An 18,121-nucleotide genomic window follows, 5' to 3' on the forward strand; every position below is an offset into this window, starting at 1 on the left:
TTCGTCACTCGCCGACGTGGGCAACGAGATGTGCATGTCCCCTTGGCTCTTGCTACCGCCGATGGAATACCCGAATGCCGACAGGTACTTCAATTACGCCTCCATGGGCTTTCTCATGGCCACCCGCGTACTCCACGCCTTCCTCGCGCCCAAGGCGCATACCGACAAAGAAGAGCGTGCCATAGGCACGCTCCTGGCCACAGCCGGTGCCTGTCAGCTGCGAACGGGAGACGCCCGGGTCGTCGAAGACATTCCCGATGCCGTCATCTACGCCCTGGGTCTCCGGTCGGCCCTGGAGGCGTACCGCTCGTGGGCAGCCTCGGCTTACCGAGAGCCCGAAAAGCCGGCGTTGCTGAGGACGTTCTTCCGCAGGGCATGTCTCACCTTGTGCGCCGAGTCACCCACTCACAAGGCCGACGCCTGGTCGAGGTTCAGCTCGAGGCATGCTTGCAACATGGCCGTAAGAAGCATGCCCGAATTCTTCGCCGCGTTCCAGTGTAGGATCGGCACGAGGATGACTGTAAACGGCATATGCACTTTGTTTTAGATGCGCGTTTATTTCAATGGCAGTGCTTGCGATGTAGAACATTAAGCTAGATATATTGTAAAAAACGTTTCTTACAGCAATTAATTTATTATATATATATATTTTTTCTGCTCACGATGTATTCTAAGTGCGTGCTGTTAAGCTAATTGTGTCAATAACTCATCGAAATTGCGTATAATCGTTGGCAGATGAGTTTGCATAGGCACGATGAACTTCCCTAATGCCATCACATTATATATTAAAGCCTTCAGTCGCTGTATTCGGTGGCCCTCCAAGCTTTGTGACTGCATGGATTGGTGAAATCTGTCTTCAAGATGTTCTTGATGGACGTTTCCTTGTAAGAGCAGCCGGGTTCATGATAGCTGGCCTTTGCAGGCAGTATCATTATGATGCCGAACTGCGACAACGTATGCTACAAACGGGTTCATTGTAGTGGAACATGACATCATTTTATGGGCAACCCTTATTACAGTACATCTTTAGCATACGATAATCGCGCTTTTTTTTATTTGGCTCGCATGTATGATGTTTTTGACGGATATGAATGTTTGATATCGTTCTGTCGGATTAACCCTTTCACTTAAGCAATCCGCTTGGTCGCAGAATTTTTTTCAATTGATTACTTCTTGTTCTTAAAGGAAAATTCTGTGCGTATTAAATATACTGGCTGGGGATGGAAGTCATCTCCGGCTCTTAAGGCTACTCTCATAGAGGTTGAGCAGCTAATGATTAGGGATGCTTCACACACTATATTCGCCTCAGAGAGTTCCGTACTTACGAATTGATAATGATGATTGCGATTCCATGTTGATCAAATCTCTGAGGGGATAAACCCCGAGACGAGTGATATAATTTATTGCTAATGAAAATATAACAATAATGAAAGTGGCATGTGTAAACGAAAGCACAAAAAATAACTTGTCTTATCAGTGTCTGAAGTGTGAAGTTAGAGAAATGAAGGTTCTCGCGGTAATGGCTGGACAAAGATCCCTCATGCCGAATTCTAGACTGTTTACTCCCCATCTATATTCCCTCAAAGCCACCAATCAAACGCAGACCATTGCGAACAGCACGTGAGCGTTTTATTTTCATGTTTTCATTCATGGTGAAGCACGTTGTTCGAACTCGACCAGCAGATAGGGGGGGTGGGGTGCGTTCAGCTATGATACCCTTACTCTACACTCTTTTATGGGAAACCCTGAGCACACTCGTCCTAATTACATATCAGACATATCGCAGCGGTGCCTACCGGAGTGCCCCATGACTCACGCCGTTTCCTCCAATTATAGCAATGCTTGAGCGCCTCATCGCGCACGCTGCTGCTTACTGGAGATTCCGTAACCGAACCAAACAGCAGCGAAGTCTATGATAACGGTTTCAATATCATCTTGGGCCCCTTACTGCACCAAAAGTCTTGTATATACAATGGCGCCTTTTATAGCTCATTACTGACAGGTCCCCTTGGCGAAAGGAGTTTGAAGCTAACCATGAGCGCTTTCTGAGACCAACACCTTCTCTAGAAGAGGTCCCTGTGGTGCCACTTGATTTTACGCTGGTGCGAGATAATCCTAGTTGTTCAGTTGACATGTTCACAGTGTCGCAGGTTGCGCTAGACGTCAAGCGCACTGCGGAACCTACTGCACTCCTCTTCAAGCCCTCATGCGCAAGAAGCGCTTGGAGACGACACTAACTTCGAGTAGTATTGTAAGTGACGTCACCACAGCCATTTTCAAAGCGTCTGCGACCGACGCTGGATCCGGCAACACAGACAGCTTTGCTTTGATCTTTGAAGCAGAGAGGTTTGGAGCAACCACTGCAGGGAGCGCTCGCAGCGGCCGCAGTTTGGAGGAGTGGAGGAGGAGAGAAGGAGGAAGGTTTCAGAACCAGCTTCTCTGCTAACGTCGCAAGCATCTAATTCAAATATAATCTGAAAGGGTTCTGCGAAATTCATTCGGCGTGGCCAGAAAACGCTGCCCGTCAGTGGTCCACACTAAAGAGAACACGCGCGCCCAACAATATAGCATGGTGTGCGGTCATCAATGTACAATTAATGATCAAAGTCAGCGAAAAATCATTTTCTCCTGTTTCTATAGATAATCCATTATATTCAAATAAAGATGCCTTTTACCAAAATTATGACCATTGGCTGATTTGAGCACCGTGAGCTCAATAGTCATCGAGGACGCCGAAAGAGGCCGCCACGAGCCCGCGCGCGCGATCACGCTGAAGTAAGCCGCGCATTCGAAAAAAAAACATGCTCAAGGTCATATTTTCTTTTATGCAATTCCTCCTTGAATAGCTTCCGGCACGCTCGCCGAGACGAAAGCAGTCAGGAAGCAATTACAGCGATCGACAAATCTCTAACACCACTCGTACTCGATTGATTCTACGAATTTTCGTGGTGGTCTATTAGCCGGGCACACTCCTGCAATAAGTTCATCGGTTGGTTACTTGGAAAAAAAAATGCTACAGGGCCCCTTTAAGAAGTCCAGAGAGTCCCCAAATTGACGACTGAAGCGCGACAGTTAATCACTTTCGCGTCTAAAGAAATAGCCCCTGGCCATCCGGCTGATGACATTCGTTTTAGGTGCGTGCTCACTGGTTCAGGCCCGTGTGCATCCGCCTTCGAGAAGGTAATGCTCCATACTTCTGAAGTTGTAATCCACGAGGCATTGCTAAGGCGAAGTAGTGGGCCGCGAAACACTACGGTTCGTGCACATCACTGAGCATCCAGGTCCGTGTCAACACGTCTGACCCCCACAACGAGCAAACGCGTCCAATAAACAACCTTCCTGTACAGGCTCACACAGCCCCGTCAGCTTCCTCCACGTCGGCAGTCACTGTAGTCCTGTCAATGGCATTCTCTGGCATGAGGGTAAGCACAGGGACTATAGTGGACGATGTTGTCCTTGAAGCTTCACAAGCCGGCCTCGGTGGCCACCGGTTCATCCATGCGCGTGCTGGTCCTCTGCGAATGGGGTGTTGAGACTAGGGCGTCGTCCCGCCCGAAGCTCGTTCCGGCTTTTTCTCGTGAATGCGTGTCTGGAATTTCATTGCAGACAATAACACACGAGTCTATGCTCCCCCTATCGCTCTCACTGGAACGACTTGAAACCTGCGTAAACAAACGAAAGGGCATTGCATTATCTTAATCCTTTCTTTTTTCCTTGAAGGACCCCTAAGCAATCTCAATAAAAAATCAAGCATGTTGTTTTCTCCTATAGTACTTCTCGTCTTTTCGGTGCAAATGACACCGTCAACTGATTCACGTGACGTCATCATGGACTAAGCTCTGGATTGGTTCATAACCGATAGGTATCAGTTGTAAATTGTCTCTTACTACGCTTTGCCACGCGTTCGTGCACCTACTCTGCCTTGTCTCGCATGACTATCATGAGCGATGTGCTTACTTTTCCTTCGACTTGTGCGTCCTCGACATTGCAAGCAGATATAACAGTGCGTAGCCCATAAACGTGACGTCCTTACGGGGTTAACGTTCAGGGTGCACGATGACCACGAGTTTTATGAAGAAATAAGGAGCGATGAAGAAATAACGCCTGTAAGAAAAGCAGTGATGGTAAGAAACTACTCTATCTTACTTGAATTTCGAGCTAAATAGGGGCATGCTAAATATACTCGCTATTTAAGACATCCACAATATAAGCGCACTGAATGCATTAATCGACTAAACGCTGTAATGTCTGTGGTATAAATACCAATAAAATTGTAGGCTACGTAGCGAAATGAGAATAAAGTGGTGGTTATTATTAAAACTGGTGCCACGTACCATCTTTTTGAGGAGACGGTTAATAACGTATACCACAAACAGAATCGACGAGGCACCCAGGGCGATTCCTACAATGCCGTAGGTAATGTGGATCTCCAAGTCCACGTCGCTGCCACCGTCTTCGAATTCGGCGATTCGGACGTTTGAAATCGCAGCTGAAAAAACAGTCAATATTTTAGGAAAGTTATGCTTTCTGTGAACCTCCAAACGCAAACAATCCCAAAACTAGGCTTTGCATAAATATGGCTAAGTGCGTCGGTGATTCCACGGCTTAGGACCTCGTGTGCACAGAGACATCGAAGCCCTCATTTACATATCTTTCTAAGACATTACTGATTAGATTAAGCTATGATGCCGAGAAAAGTATACAGTTGTCTTTTTAAGTAACTGTAATGTAAGCGTGAAGAAAGAAAAGTTTACGAAACGATAACTTGTCACCGTCAGAGAGCGAACCTGCGACTTTTGAATACCGCGTTCAATGATCTACCACTGGGCTACAGCGGTGATCATTCCTCTATACACATAATAGGGTATATAAGGTGTCTAGCCCAGAAAGTGGCCCTTAAATTAGGCTTTTTCCTTGATAAATTAGTACCGTTATTCGAAACTATGGTGTTTATTGGTGCTGCAACAGTAAGACGGAACACCGTGCAAGGGGCTATGCCAGCCTTGTCATCAATGGCGTTGCCAGAGTGGACGGGGAAACCATCCCCCCATCGAACTGAGAAAATTTTTGAATATGTATACAGGTTGCCTCAACTATATCTATTCATAGATCAAAGATGTGTCGACGCACTCCATGACTACGCGACCAAATGGGACAGGAAATATATATGCCACGCTATTTTTCGTTCCCATATTTTTACTCAACTAGACATGCTTAATTAGCTTTACAGCTACAAAGGTCAGTTAAAAATTCCATTCATAAAGTTGAAGAAACCACCGACGAGTCACTTTTTAAATTTCTCTATCATAAGTATTGGCAGAGTTGAATGACTCTGCTGTTATTGTTTTTCTGCTTACTACAGGGGCCACCCTCGAAGCACACGCACACACAAAATGCCCCGTGAAATACCCGCTTGTGCACCGTATTGCAATGCTCCCTAACGTTCCGCGAAAAAACGACTGAACCATCTAGTCGGGCGTGCTGTCTCGACAAGGGAGCGATGATGGTGGTGGCTGTGTGACGACGCTGGTTTTGCCAGCAGCAACAGGTGTGCCGATAACAGCTGCGTCGGCTTATCGCTGTTATGAACAGCCACATAGAAAATATCAGTCATTCGCGTGACACTATGGAAAATGCAATCACGGCACTCGTGGGTACGCAAGTGGACATGGCAAATGTTTCTTTATATTTTTTGTATCTCGTAGGCATTGTTGTAAGCATAAAAAGCGCTAACGCTTGGTAGGAAAGAGGTTGGAAAAAGTCAAATCGGACGTTTTTACAAATTTTCAACTTTCTCAATGAAATTTCCCGTCCAGCTTCGCTAATTCATAAGCTAATTACTTGAAAATGCCTAATTAATCAATAAAAAAAGTTCACAAAGATATTCTAATGCACACAAAATAACTGCAGTGGGATTTTCACATCCCAGAACCACGAGTATGACACACGGCAGTGCTAGAGGGCATCTTAAATTTTGAACGCGTAGTGTACTTCAGCAGACTGACTAGTTGGGCGAGTTGGTTCATTCCTAACGAGCTAATGGCGCGCAAAAAAAAAACACAAAAGAAGAACAAGCGCCATAAACCTTCTTTCGTGTTTTTTTTTTCGCACCATGGATAAGTTCGTTAAGTGTGGCGTACTTTAGTGGGCACCTAAAACACGGACTTCCAGCATTTTACGACCATCGACATGTGGTCGCCACAGCCAGGGTTTGATGGCGTGACCTTTGGGTCGGCAGTCTAGTATCATAACCTTAAATAGCGGGGTGTTTCCGAAATCTGGTTACAGTGAAAACTGTATACTAAAACCCTACCGCAGTTCACCTGCGCTTAAGTTATTCACCCAAAATTATGTACAATAAAATAAGGAGGAAGAGGAATAAATGAGGAAGGACAGGGTAGTTAGCACAATAAAATTAAATGATCGCAATGCTTACCGGCTGTCGTAGTTGTGTCCTCCATGGAATCACCTGCTAGAGCTGCGCTCGAAGCTTGCAATGTCGTTCGCCTGAGATCAACGCAATTTTTGTTTCCTTGATTTAGTCGCAGAGATTCCACCAGCAAAACTCGTAATTCGGGGGAACGCTTACTGCATGTGTGTACGGTTATCGCTCACTATTTCCTGGATTCTTTTTCTTTTTTTTCATAATTGGTCATTGTTTTCACGTGCCGATAGTCCCATCGTACGAAGCCACGGCTCACGATTAGTTCACCGAGCTTCCTGGCTACGCACGGAACTTCGACGTTCCGGGTGTATACACAACCAATGCAACGAGCACGCTGTGTTTCAACAAACCGATATGATTGCGCATGCTATCTGGCCAATCTTGTTTTTTTTTTCAGTGTACCGTGTCAAAGCTAGTGCCGTTCTCTTTTATTGCGGCTGACGCATCGTTAACGGCTGAAATTTCATTTGGTGCGCGCAATAGCTTTCGCGGATCGGCACTAACAGTGATTGATATGTGGGGTTTAACGTGCCAAAACCACCATACGATTATGAGAGACGCGGCACTAACAGTATGACGTCCAAACACAGCTTGAAAAATGCTTCCTCGAACACAGTTTGATTACGTAAGCGTAATATCTATTTATTTTTATTTATTGATAGATATGTGGGGTTTAACGTCCCAGAACCACCATATGATTATGAGAGACGCGGTACTAACAGTATGAAATCTGAACACAGCTTGAAAATGCTTCCTTGAACACAGTTTGATTACATAATCGTAATATTGATTGATTGATTGATTGATTGATTGATTGATTGATTGATTGATTGATTGATTGATATGTGGTGTTTAACGTCCCAAAACCACCATATGATTATGAGAGACGCCGTAGTGGAGGGCTTATGAAATTTCGACAACCTGGGGTTCTTTAACGTGCACCCAAATCTGAGCACATGGGCCTACCACATTTCCGCCTCCATCGTAAATGCAGCCGCCGCAGCCGGGATTTGGTTCCGCGACTTGCGGGTCAGCAGCCGAGTACCTTAGCCACTAGACCACCGCGGTGGAGCCGTAAGCGTAATATTGACTATACTAATCGTTTGAAATGCGTAGTGCTTTGTCGCGCAATTTTCAACGCGTTCGTATCGGGTCAAGGTGCTTACGCACATCATCTCTATTATAATCAATGTCGACACATCATCCCTGTTGTAATGTGATGCGCGCTATAGGTTGTTCTTTTCAGCTACTGCCCACCGAATACGGCAGCTTGGCTGGTCACCATAACCAGCAAGCTCATTATTTCATATTTCATGGGAGAGAAAAAAAATGTCCTAATTAACCAAATGCAAAGTAGCGAAAATATCAAGAAAAGCAGTTAACAAGCGTCGGTTATATGAATTCTTTTTCTATTTTTTGTTGACGCATAGCCAAATGCAGTTCCTACTTTGCATAGCTGCGATATTAAAGCTGCAATTATCGTCATTCGCGACTTTGTTCGCAATGTGACCACGGCTGAAGACTTCCGTCGCTTAAGCCTAAACGTGTGTTCAACCCTTCTCTTATTACGCACGGCCCACACCCCCGACATCACCATGCAAAAGTGGCGATACTTTTCTCACCATGAAAATTCGAGGGTTTGACGCTATCAAGCGATACATATACACGCCTGGACCAAAGAACGCGTCCGAATTGTGAGTTTTCTAAAAAAAATATCATCGAATGAACCAGCTTTTACAGCAAAATATAAAATATTTGGGTACAAGAATGAGGTCTCCTACTTTTACTGCTTGTTTAAAATACTTCGAAGCAGTGAAATTTGAAGCAGCCGAAAAAATAAACACATGTGGAGAGGCCTGTTTACGGTTCCCTTTGGAATGGTGCGACTTCGCATAGAATAGAAAACGGGTAACCATCAAGGCAAGATGAGTGATCCATCTTGACTACCCGGTTCTCCTGCTCTTCTATACTCAAATAAGGAAGCCATAGCACTACAAAAAATATTTAACGGTGCATAAGATATAACGAACAAAGTTACGCTTACGTGAACTTCGAGATTTCGCGCATATGCCTGTCCCGTCATGGCATGCACCGAGTAGAATGATAATGGGTGTTGAGCGCTGGATGAAACAAGGTGCATAGCTTCCCGATCAACACTTCTTCCGTGCCCAAGCCACACGAGCGCTATCCCGCAGCTTCCCAGGAAAAATACTGCCGACACCGATGTCCCGATCCACTTACGAGAACCTTGGCGTCTCCTGTTCTGAGAAAAAAATATTGAAAGACGTAGTTTCGAAAAGGTGCCATGATTGTATGGCGCCTCGAGACTGACAAGATTGTATGTCACCGGCGTACCAGATAACGTGACTTTGTCAATTTTCTCTTTCCGACAATTCGGTCCTATAACAGTGCGCTGCAAGTATGCGTTGTACCGTCCACGTGATTGATTGATTGATATGTAGAGTTTAACGTCCGAAAAGCACCATATAATTATGAGAGATGCCGTAGTGGTGGGCTCCGGAAGTTTCGACCACCTGGGGTTCTTTAACGGGCACCCAAATCTGAGTACAAGGGTACGGTCAGGCCCCGCCGCGGTGGTCTAGTGGCTAAGGTACTCGGCTGCTGACCCGCAGGGCGCGGGTTCGAATCCCGGCTGCGGCGGCTGCATTTCCGATGGAGGCGGAAATGTTGTAGGCCCGTGTGCTCAGATTTGGGTGCACCTTAAAGAACCCCAGGTGGTCGAAATTTCCGGAACCCTCCACTACGGCGTCTCTCATAATCATATGGTGGTTTTGGGACGTTAAACCCCACATATCAATCAATCAGGGTACGGTCAGCGCGCGTGTGTGTGTTTTACAACCGATAAGGCCGTTGGCATGAACGAGCAAGCAAGTGCTGCCAAAAAAATAATAAATAACGCGCAGCCCAGTGATCATCATGGCTACCGCGGCCATCAGGCAAGATCGTTAAAAATATAAGGATACTGAACAAGGCGGGCCGCTGTGAACGAGGGTGTAGCCAGGAATCTTCTTTGAAAAAGGGGAGGGAGGTTTTGCCGTCCTTTTCTTAGATTTGAGCGTGTGTTTGTGTGCGTGCGTATTTATGTACTACACACGCGAAAACTGAACAGTTTCGGGGAAATGAAAACGCCACCCCCTGCTTCGCCAGTGGCTGCGACTACCGTCTTTACATAACCATGATGAGGTTACTCATCGTGGTTATGCAAATCTATTTCCATGTTTCAAGACGGCATTTTGAGCCAGCTAGCTTGAACTTACTGTAAATTGTTATGCACAGCTGTATCCAAACGCGAACACAAGGAAGAACAGGGCTGCTAAGTTAATCAGGTTCCTCGTTTTTGTCTGTGTTTGGCTATTGCACTGATCTATACATTACGATAAGCACATTTCTACACACCCGGCAGCACACACACACACAACTAACTGTGTGGCTTCTGGATCGTATAGTAATGTAGCATCCATCTTACTGTATCTTACCCTGCCGCGGTGGCCTAGCGGCTAAGGTACTCGGCTGCTGACCCGCAGGTCACGGAATAAATCCCAGCTACGGCGGCTGCATTTTCGCTGGAGGCGAAAATGCTGCGAGCCTGCGTGCTCAAATTTGGGTGCACGTCAAAGAAACCCAAGTGGTCAAAACTTCCGGAGCCCTCCACTACGGCGTATCTAATAATCATATGGTGGTTTTGGGACGTTAAACCCCACGTATCAATTATAAGTCAATATCTCCCTCTGTCTCTGCTCCCTCCTTGTTTAGCTCACTAGGGTGAAGGGGAGTCCTAAGAAGTAAACAGAACTAATTAGTTGGTGTTCCTGATGAAACTTAAGGCGATGCTCATAACGAGGACAAGGCACCTTGGAGCTCTTTTATTGGCTTAGTAATCTTAGTGAACACTACAAATCTTTCTGATCCACGTGACAGCAGTGACGGCCTGGTTTTCCAGCTTTATTTTTCCATCTTCTTGCTTACATTAATAATTGTCGGGGTTTAATGCACCAGAACCACCATGTGATTAACAAATCTTTCTTGGTCAGAACACGTCACCTCCGTTTCAGCCAAAGCCTCCCAATCTTTGGGTTACTTGTGACGAAACTTAAGAAATGTTCCTTCGAATGTTTGCAAATTAGCATACCTTACCCTCGTTCGCCCTCAACTCGAGTACGCTTCCCCTATTTGGTCCCCTCATCTAAAATACCTTACTGACATGTTGGAACGAATTCAGAACAGGGCAAGCCGCTTCATTTATAACGATTACAGCTATCGATCTAGCGTCACACAAATCAAACTTGACCTTTCATTGCAATCATTGAGTACTCGACGTGACATTGCCTTGCTGACACTGTTTCACAAATTCATTAATTCATCTCGAACAACACCAGCATGCTTAAAAAGACCCTACTTCACGTCACACAGGCTTCATAATCACTTTAGCTATACCCGAATTTACGGATCAACACGTGCATTCAACCGCTCTGCGCTTCCACGTGCAGTCCGATGTTGGAATTCCCTGCCGGATGGCATCGCAAGTCTGACAAACATTAATGCTTTTCGTGACGCATTGACCAGTTATCTGGCTAACGAGGTGTAAAAATGTTTGCCATTATCGCAGTGTGCTCTCTTCGTTGTAACCTTTCTGCAGTCTCTTATTGTATTGCACCGTAGTGTCGCTTATATATTTCCTTATTATCTGTTTTATCTTTGCTAGTGTTGTTGATTTCTTTTTTTATTTTGTGCTGCTCTACTTATTACGTGACATGCTACTTGACAGCTGTTCATGAAGTTTGTGTTTTGTAACTACTCCGGAAGTTCACTTTTTTGCACTGCCCCCCTTACACAATGCCTCAACGGAGGCCTGTAAGGTATTTTGAAATAAAAAAAATAATAAAGACGCCATAGTGGAGGGCCCAGAACTTTTGACCGCCTGGGGCTCTTTAACGTGCACGTAAGTCTAAGCACACGGGCATCAATAATTTTCGTCTCTATCGAAAATGTAGCCGTCGCGGTCGGGATTCGATGCCGCGACCTGCGGGTCAGCAGCCGAGCGCCAGCCGAGACTACACGAACATGGCGGGTACTTCCTGCCTACTCGCTTTTCAAATTAAAGGTAAGTCGAGAGTCAGCGCCTGTTCTCGTGATTTCTTCTGTCCTTGTCGTTCTCGTAAGCACTCTGTGAAATTTCAACAGGATAAAGTTGGGCTTCGAAGACATCGAGCCATGGCGGTGCTAACGTCGTGTGTCGCCTGTAACCGCTGGCACACTCACCACTGAATGCAACATGGTCATGCTGTCCCGTTGCATCGACATAGGCCTACAGACTAGTGGAGCTTTTGTCATATGAACTTGGCCGTCCTTGCCCTGGTTCAATGCACCTTTGTTGCATAACATAGTGTACCTTATTTGCATATAGTGAGGAAAAAATGTTGAGTGGGGAAAGGGCCACTGAGACAAAATGCACGCTTAGTTAACGTGGTATCTGCTAAGCAGGGGCATTTAGGGGGGGGGGGGGGGGCAGGGGGTAGACTTCTTTGATTACGAGGAGGGGAAGGGGGGGTAGGTAGCTCTTGAAACGATAATTTTCGCTCTGCATTCTATGGCGAAAAAGATTTCGGGGCAGGGGGGGGGGGGGGGGCATAGGCTCGCTACACCACCCCTGGCAACGACACTGCTGCTAAGGCATGCAACAATCAGCGTTGCTCTTGAAGTGACAAATAATACGGTTTGGCAACTCCGCCCCAGCAGGAACATTAAAACGTGAACTACCTACACCATTGATTTAAACCCTATAGCAAAATATATCCCCCGTGACCAGTGTTTCAATGCCCGGAGACATAATGTTCGAGGGCCCAAACGGAACGAGCAAAGCAATATTTAGAGGTGTAACCAGAAAACTAAGACACCTGTGCACCGTCATAGTATGAAATAGTTTACTCACGCCATTTGCTAGATGGCGAAGTCCTTCTTGTAACGCAGACGTGAAAAATAAATAGCGGCACATGTTCTAAACGAGACTTGCGAATGTCCCCACTGAATTAAGGCGTGTGATCGCTCGTTAAGCTCGGACTCGTTGACGCCTGAAGGGCGTAAACCTTCCTCGCTTTTGCTGCTATTACAGATATGCAGCGACCATGCATTCTTTAAAGGGCCCTAAATTCACAAAGAGTTTGAAGACGAGACAGTAGTTTTCGTCGCTCCTTCACTGCCCTTTCTGCAAACGCTATCACCTCCTCGTCGCTTATTTCTTCAAAAAACGCGTGAAATGTCAGCACTACGTATTGAGCCAGTCAAGATTTAGCGCTTTTCCACTTCACGCGGCCATCTCAACTTGCGCAGTCGCAAACGCAGAAAGCGAGATCACATCACTTTATCACGCCCAACGGGCATGCGAATGCGTTGCAAAGCAGAGTAGGACACTTCGGAAACAGGTATCGCTCGTACATCGACCAGTCCAGAACGTATTTCATCCTGACGTCACTTCAACAAACAGCTGCCGTGTGACAAATTGTGCCGCCGAGATTGGAAACCCTGGAAGAAAATAACGCGTGCATTCTTCGTATTTTTAGAGGTTCTTTAGAAGCCCGTCAAGTTTGAATGACCCTAAACAACCCGTGAAAGTACGAACGATGAGCTCGTTATTATTTTTTGGTGTTTTTCGGCTTTTCGGCGCAATCCTTGACACCACCTATTTGTGTAAGTGACGTCCGCTCTCAATTGTTCCGCAAACGATTGATAAAAGTCGCGAAGTGTCTCCTACCCTTGTTTGGCACGCTGTAGCAAAGCTGTCCTGCCTTATCTTTTCTTATCTCTGATTACAATAAGGCCCTAGTGCACGATGAAGTTATTTCGCTTCATTTTAGTGCTTTTTCGTGTGCGCAAGTAGGTGCATACCACCTTATATGAACATGCTATGAGTTAGAGTAAGAATGCTTCCGTCACCTGCTGCAAGCCAGCTTGACCATTTAAAATCGCTGGATACCCGATAACACTTTCCACAAGACACTCCCTCAATTTATACACACCACCGGCTTAACGGCGCACATCTAATACACATGCACGAAGAAAATATGCCGTAAAGGCAAGTCTACGTCATAACAAGAAAAAAAAGAGGGCGCAAATGTTGATAATTCGACAGGTTCATATTTAATAAATACCATCGTTTCCATTCACCTACCGAATTAGGCAAACTTGCAGAGCTTTTATTTCTACAAAAACGCACCGAATACGAAAGGCTGAAATTCCTTTTCATAATAGTTCATAATCACGTTATAATAAGCTACGACAGGTACTTTGAAATCAAAACCACAAGAAACGTCAAGACACAGACACAGTATGTACATACCGCCCCCCAAAGTTCACAATGACAGTTTCAGCTACAGCTCCTTCCCCAGGGCGATTCAGCAGTGGAATTCGTTACCAGATTAGGTTGTGAAAATCAAATCGCTTAATGACTTTTTAGAAGCAATAAAACATGTATAGTGCACTCTGATACCATGCGCTAAGATTGTGAATACGTGTGAATTACGTGCTTTGTAACTAGGCTATGATACTTATTATGTGTTTTTATGCGCAAAATATGATGTGTATTTCGGCAGTGATGCTCTCTTTTCTTATTTCTCTCTAACTTCTCAGTTTAAACTACATGCTTAGCCATCATGATATATTTGTTGTATGTGCTCTGAAATGGTGTGTTCCAGTAGTGAAGGTTCTTTTTCTCATATTTCTTTTATGCACATTTCTGTTTTATATGAGTCAACTCCACTCCTGTAATAACCCACAAATGGCTGACAGTATCAATATATGAAATGAAATGAATGAAATGAAACAGCATGTAGTCGAAAGCGTGGGAGAGAGAGAAATGGAAAGGAAAAGCGTGGAGGTTAACCTAGCTTGACTCGGTTGGCTAACACACACTAAGGAGGAGGGGAAGAAAAGGGAGAATATTAGAAAGGAAACAGAGAGGAAAAGAATAAAGGAAAGCATGAAATTCATATAGGCTCTATGGGCTCAACACATAGTTCCTTACATTGTCCAGGTCTCTATAGAAGAAATAAGAGGCGAGGTGGAGATAGTACCTGTAGGAAAAATTGTGAAAGCTAGAGAGATACCACTCCCTCGTCCTTGAATTCGGGCCTGTTTACCCCCGTATTCTAGAACGTCCCTTCACACAACGTTTCCCCTTGACTTGAGAAAGTCGACGGGAGCACCATCTCTACAGGCAGGACAAGCCATTGCATGTCAGCGGTAACCTCCAGCGATTCTTGAGAATCGCAGCGTCATTTTCAGTCGAGCAGTGGCGAAGTTCGAAGCTCTGTCAAACGAAGGACGAAATTCAAGTCGAGGAGCGTATGCGAATACGGGAGTGTTAGAGGCCTTTGACGCTGAGCACGATTTCAGCACATCGATGTTCAAACAGCCGTCTCTTTTTCTGCTCCTTTCTGCGCGGATCCAACTTCATCTCTCTCGCTCGCCCTCGCGGCGAGAAAACCTTTGAGCGAAGGTCGTCGGCTTTCCAGCCGTCTCGAACACGCCACGACTCTGGGAACATCGGCTACGTCCGGCTGCGAAGGACCCGCTTGGCAGTCTTCAACGCCGTCACTGTGCGACGCTGAATCGGGGGCCTCCTGGTTTTCGTGACAGAGCATGACCCATGAGTGTGCCCGCGTTGAGTTGGTGTTGCTGCTAGTCCTCATCGTCGGTTCTTCGGCCCGTTCCTTCTAGAAGAGAAAAAAAGTTAAATCCAGTTTCTCGCTTTGAAGGATCAACATCTACATATTGTTGGTTGGTTGGTCCCTCAACAGCTTGGCGCAACCCACCCAAGGAGATAGGCCATAAATCATACGGTGCTTTGCTTTCTAAACCAATTCGCTTCTTGAAGGAAAGGGTCGAATTGATTAGGTATTACAGGTAATAATTTGCACCGAAGCCATATGCGCCCGATAATATGTGATTGGCTAGCGAAATCACGTGGTGTCGTAGATCCACCACTAGACTGGAAATAAGCTGGTGTACACATTTTGAGAATCATCATCATAGTTAAATCCATCCTCATCAATGTCGATTCGTTTTATTTACTTATTCAATCCTCCTTTGGTCAGTTGACCGTCGGGACGCATTGTATACTACTGCTACTACTACTACTACTACTACTACTACTACTACTACTACTACTACTACTGCAAAGACGACGACGGCACAGCATAGACTAACCCCCGTATTCACAAACGCTCCTCGACTCGACTTTCACCTTTCACTTGACAGAGTTGCTCACTGCACCGCTGCTCGGCTGAAATGACGCTGCGCTACTCAATAATAGCAGCAAATTATCACTGACATGCAGTGACTTGCCCTGCCAAGAGATGGCGCTCCCATCGGCTTTCTCGAGTGAAGGTGGAGCGTTGAGTGAAGGGGCGTTCTAAAATACGGGTGTAAGAAATCTTGGCCGGTCAAGGCGTTCATGTTTGGGGCCTATTTGTGCTCCGCAATTATCGTCGTCATCAACAGCAGGTGCCTCATTATCACGCTGTTATTTATGTAATCGATTTTGCGCGTAGTACAAACAGACTCGAGGTGGCATTGACGTCGAATATCGTCACCCTTCTCGGATTATTTGTGACAGCGCCGTCGGAGTATCGGCAAAATGGGGGTGTGAGGCTATTCGACAGGCGCTCCTGCGTGCTCTATGCCATAGTGATCAGGAAAGCACATTTGCAACGTTGAGTAACATTTATAGCAGCTGTTTCGGTCAAAGCTACGTGCGAAACTTACCCTTCTTGTGAGAACGTGTGCCACGGTGGCTATAAAGAGAATGATAAGCGCGGACGCAAGCAGCGCGCTGATAAGCCCGTAGATTATGTAGGCGTCGATGTAGGTGTCACTCTTGTTATTTGCCGTGCCTTCGTTATCCGGGTCATAAATTGCAGCTGAAAAAAAAGATAATTGAGCTGATTGAATTTTTTCTTCGGGTTCAACTTTCGCGGCGAGTGGGTTGTCGGGAATAAATGCAGCCCCGAAAATTATAAACGGGACATATCACGTACGTCAAAAAGCGTGGCGTAGCATTTTTAGTAAAGCACACCAAACACGCTGTTTTCGATCATGGAAAGCCTCGCCGCTGTGGTCTAGTGGCTAAGGTACTCGGCTGCTGATCCGCAGGTCGCGGGATCGAATCCCGGCTGCGGCGGCTGCATTTTTGATGGAGGCGTTAACGTTGTCGGACCGTGTGCTCACATTTCGGTGCAGGTCAAAGAACCCCAGGTGGTCGAAATTTCCGGAGCCCTCCACTAAGGAGTCTCTCATAATCATATGGTGGTTTTGGGACGTTAAACGCCACATATCAATCGATCGATCATGGAAACAGAAGCACGCCTGATGACGATAATAGATGTGCATGACCGGGCGGAGAGGCGCTTACTCATACTCACGTTCGGCTCATATAAATAAAATTCACATGATGGTATTGCTGGTAAAACATCATTATTGCTGGCTGAACATCATCAGCAACAGCTTGCAGACTGATCTATACTCAATGGCTTGTGCGGGAATCTTGTTTCGTCGTTGCGACTATTTCACGCTGCAACCAGTTGCTTTTCAGTGGCTTTCGGAGTGGAGCCTAGACTTCCAAACGATTGCTCCAGTGTTTCGAAACTATACCAATATATATATATATATATATATATATATATATATATATATATATATATATATATATATATATATATATATATATATATATATATATATTCTTGCACCTTAAAACGACCAACCCTTCTCACTACGGGATATGTATCGCCGTGCTCGTCGTGCCCGTGTTAACGCAATCGAAATCAACGCCTTGCCGCCATCGGGATGAACGCTGATTCAAATAAATCTTAAGCTAGAACATTTTGTGGGTACGAAGTCGGAGTTTCGTAATCTGTGTTTCGTATTGCGCAAAAAAAAAAACGCCCCTATCAAGACCAATGCTGCAGGAGAAGGTAGACTGCTGATGAAGCAAGGCAGGGCATAAGTCATGCATAGATATGTCGGATTTAACGTTCTAAATTTACCGTACGATTACGGTAGACGCCGTAGTGGAGGGCTCTGGAAATTTCGACCACCCGGGGTTCATTAACGTGCACCCAAATAGGAGCACACGGGCCGACAACATTTTCGCCTCCATCGAAAATGCATGCGCAGCAGCTGCGGGGTCATGAATCATGTGCAAGTCTGTCATTAAGGTGAAGTACGATCTACAAATATTGATTTCGAAAGAGGAGGCTTCAAAGGAAGCTGTTAGAGAATTTTGTCGAAAAGGTAGAGGCCCATAGACGCATCCCAGCACGGGCTGCTTCCTAACTATTGCCTACGGTTGGCTGATCCAGACTACTATTGACAAATGCTGCCTCTTGACAAGCTAGGCAGCTTGCGGTAGCTTGCACCATGAAAGGCGTACGCACCCAGACACACGTGAAAGTTCATAGAGCAGGATGACATGCTTACTTGAAGAGTGTCCTGCCGTCGTCTCCATCACTGATACTACTGTTGTTATTTCGGTTGCAATTTTTTTTTCGATGAGAACGCGCTGCTTTCCGTTGGCCGTCAGCTTTCAATCACTTCTGGCGCATTCGGTACGAAAAAAAAATAAAACTCTGTATGAGTACGTCAGCCCACTTCGCAGCGTCT

At 45.7% G+C, this 18,121-nt stretch overlaps 2 protein-coding genes across 2 annotated transcripts; both read right to left on the reverse strand.

Moving 5' to 3' along the window:
• Positions 1-1,607: 1,607 nt before the first annotated feature.
• On the reverse strand, positions 1,608-11,746 carry LOC119181794 (uncharacterized). The gene is made up of 3 exons (XM_075874606.1): positions 11,726-11,746; positions 4,335-4,535; positions 1,608-3,662 (listed from the first exon to the last, which is right to left on the reverse strand). The coding sequence occupies exons 1-3, from the start codon at positions 11,744-11,746 to the stop codon at positions 3,465-3,467; spliced, it is 420 nt and encodes a 139-aa protein (XP_075730721.1). The 3' UTR covers positions 1,608-3,464.
• Positions 11,747-13,575: 1,829 nt separating this feature from the next.
• Positions 13,576-18,121, reverse strand: LOC142774205 (uncharacterized). The gene is made up of 3 exons (XM_075874599.1): positions 17,939-18,121; positions 16,226-16,380; positions 13,576-15,174 (listed from the first exon to the last, which is right to left on the reverse strand). Exons 1-3 carry the CDS (start codon positions 17,964-17,966, stop codon positions 14,866-14,868), a joined length of 492 nt encoding a protein of 163 aa, XP_075730714.1. The 5' UTR covers positions 17,967-18,121; the 3' UTR covers positions 13,576-14,865.

The sequence above is a fragment of the Rhipicephalus microplus genome, chromosome 10 (genome assembly GCF_043290135.1).
Source record: "Rhipicephalus microplus isolate Deutch F79 chromosome 10, USDA_Rmic, whole genome shotgun sequence".
Taxonomy (NCBI): domain Eukaryota; kingdom Metazoa; phylum Arthropoda; class Arachnida; order Ixodida; family Ixodidae; genus Rhipicephalus; species Rhipicephalus microplus.

Coding starts and splice junctions, on each gene's coding strand:
- LOC119181794 (XM_075874606.1), bottom strand. CDS start 11,746: ATGACCATGTTGCATTCAGTG. Junction 4,536..11,725: donor TGACCATGTTGCATTCAGTG/GTGAGTGTGCCA, acceptor TTGCGTTTGGAG/GTTCACAGAAAGCATAACTT. Junction 3,663..4,334: donor ACCGTCTCCTCAAAAAGATG/GTACGTGGCACC, acceptor TTGTTTACGCAG/GTTTCAAGTCGTTCCAGTGA.
- LOC142774205 (XM_075874599.1), bottom strand. CDS start 17,966: ATGGAGACGACGGCAGGACACTCTTCAA. Junction 16,381..17,938: donor GACGGCAGGACACTCTTCAA/GTAAGCATGTCA, acceptor CTTTTTTTTCAG/CTGCAATTTATGACCCGGAT. Junction 15,175..16,225: donor CACACGTTCTCACAAGAAGG/GTAAGTTTCGCA, acceptor TTTCTCTTCTAG/AAGGAACGGGCCGAAGAACC.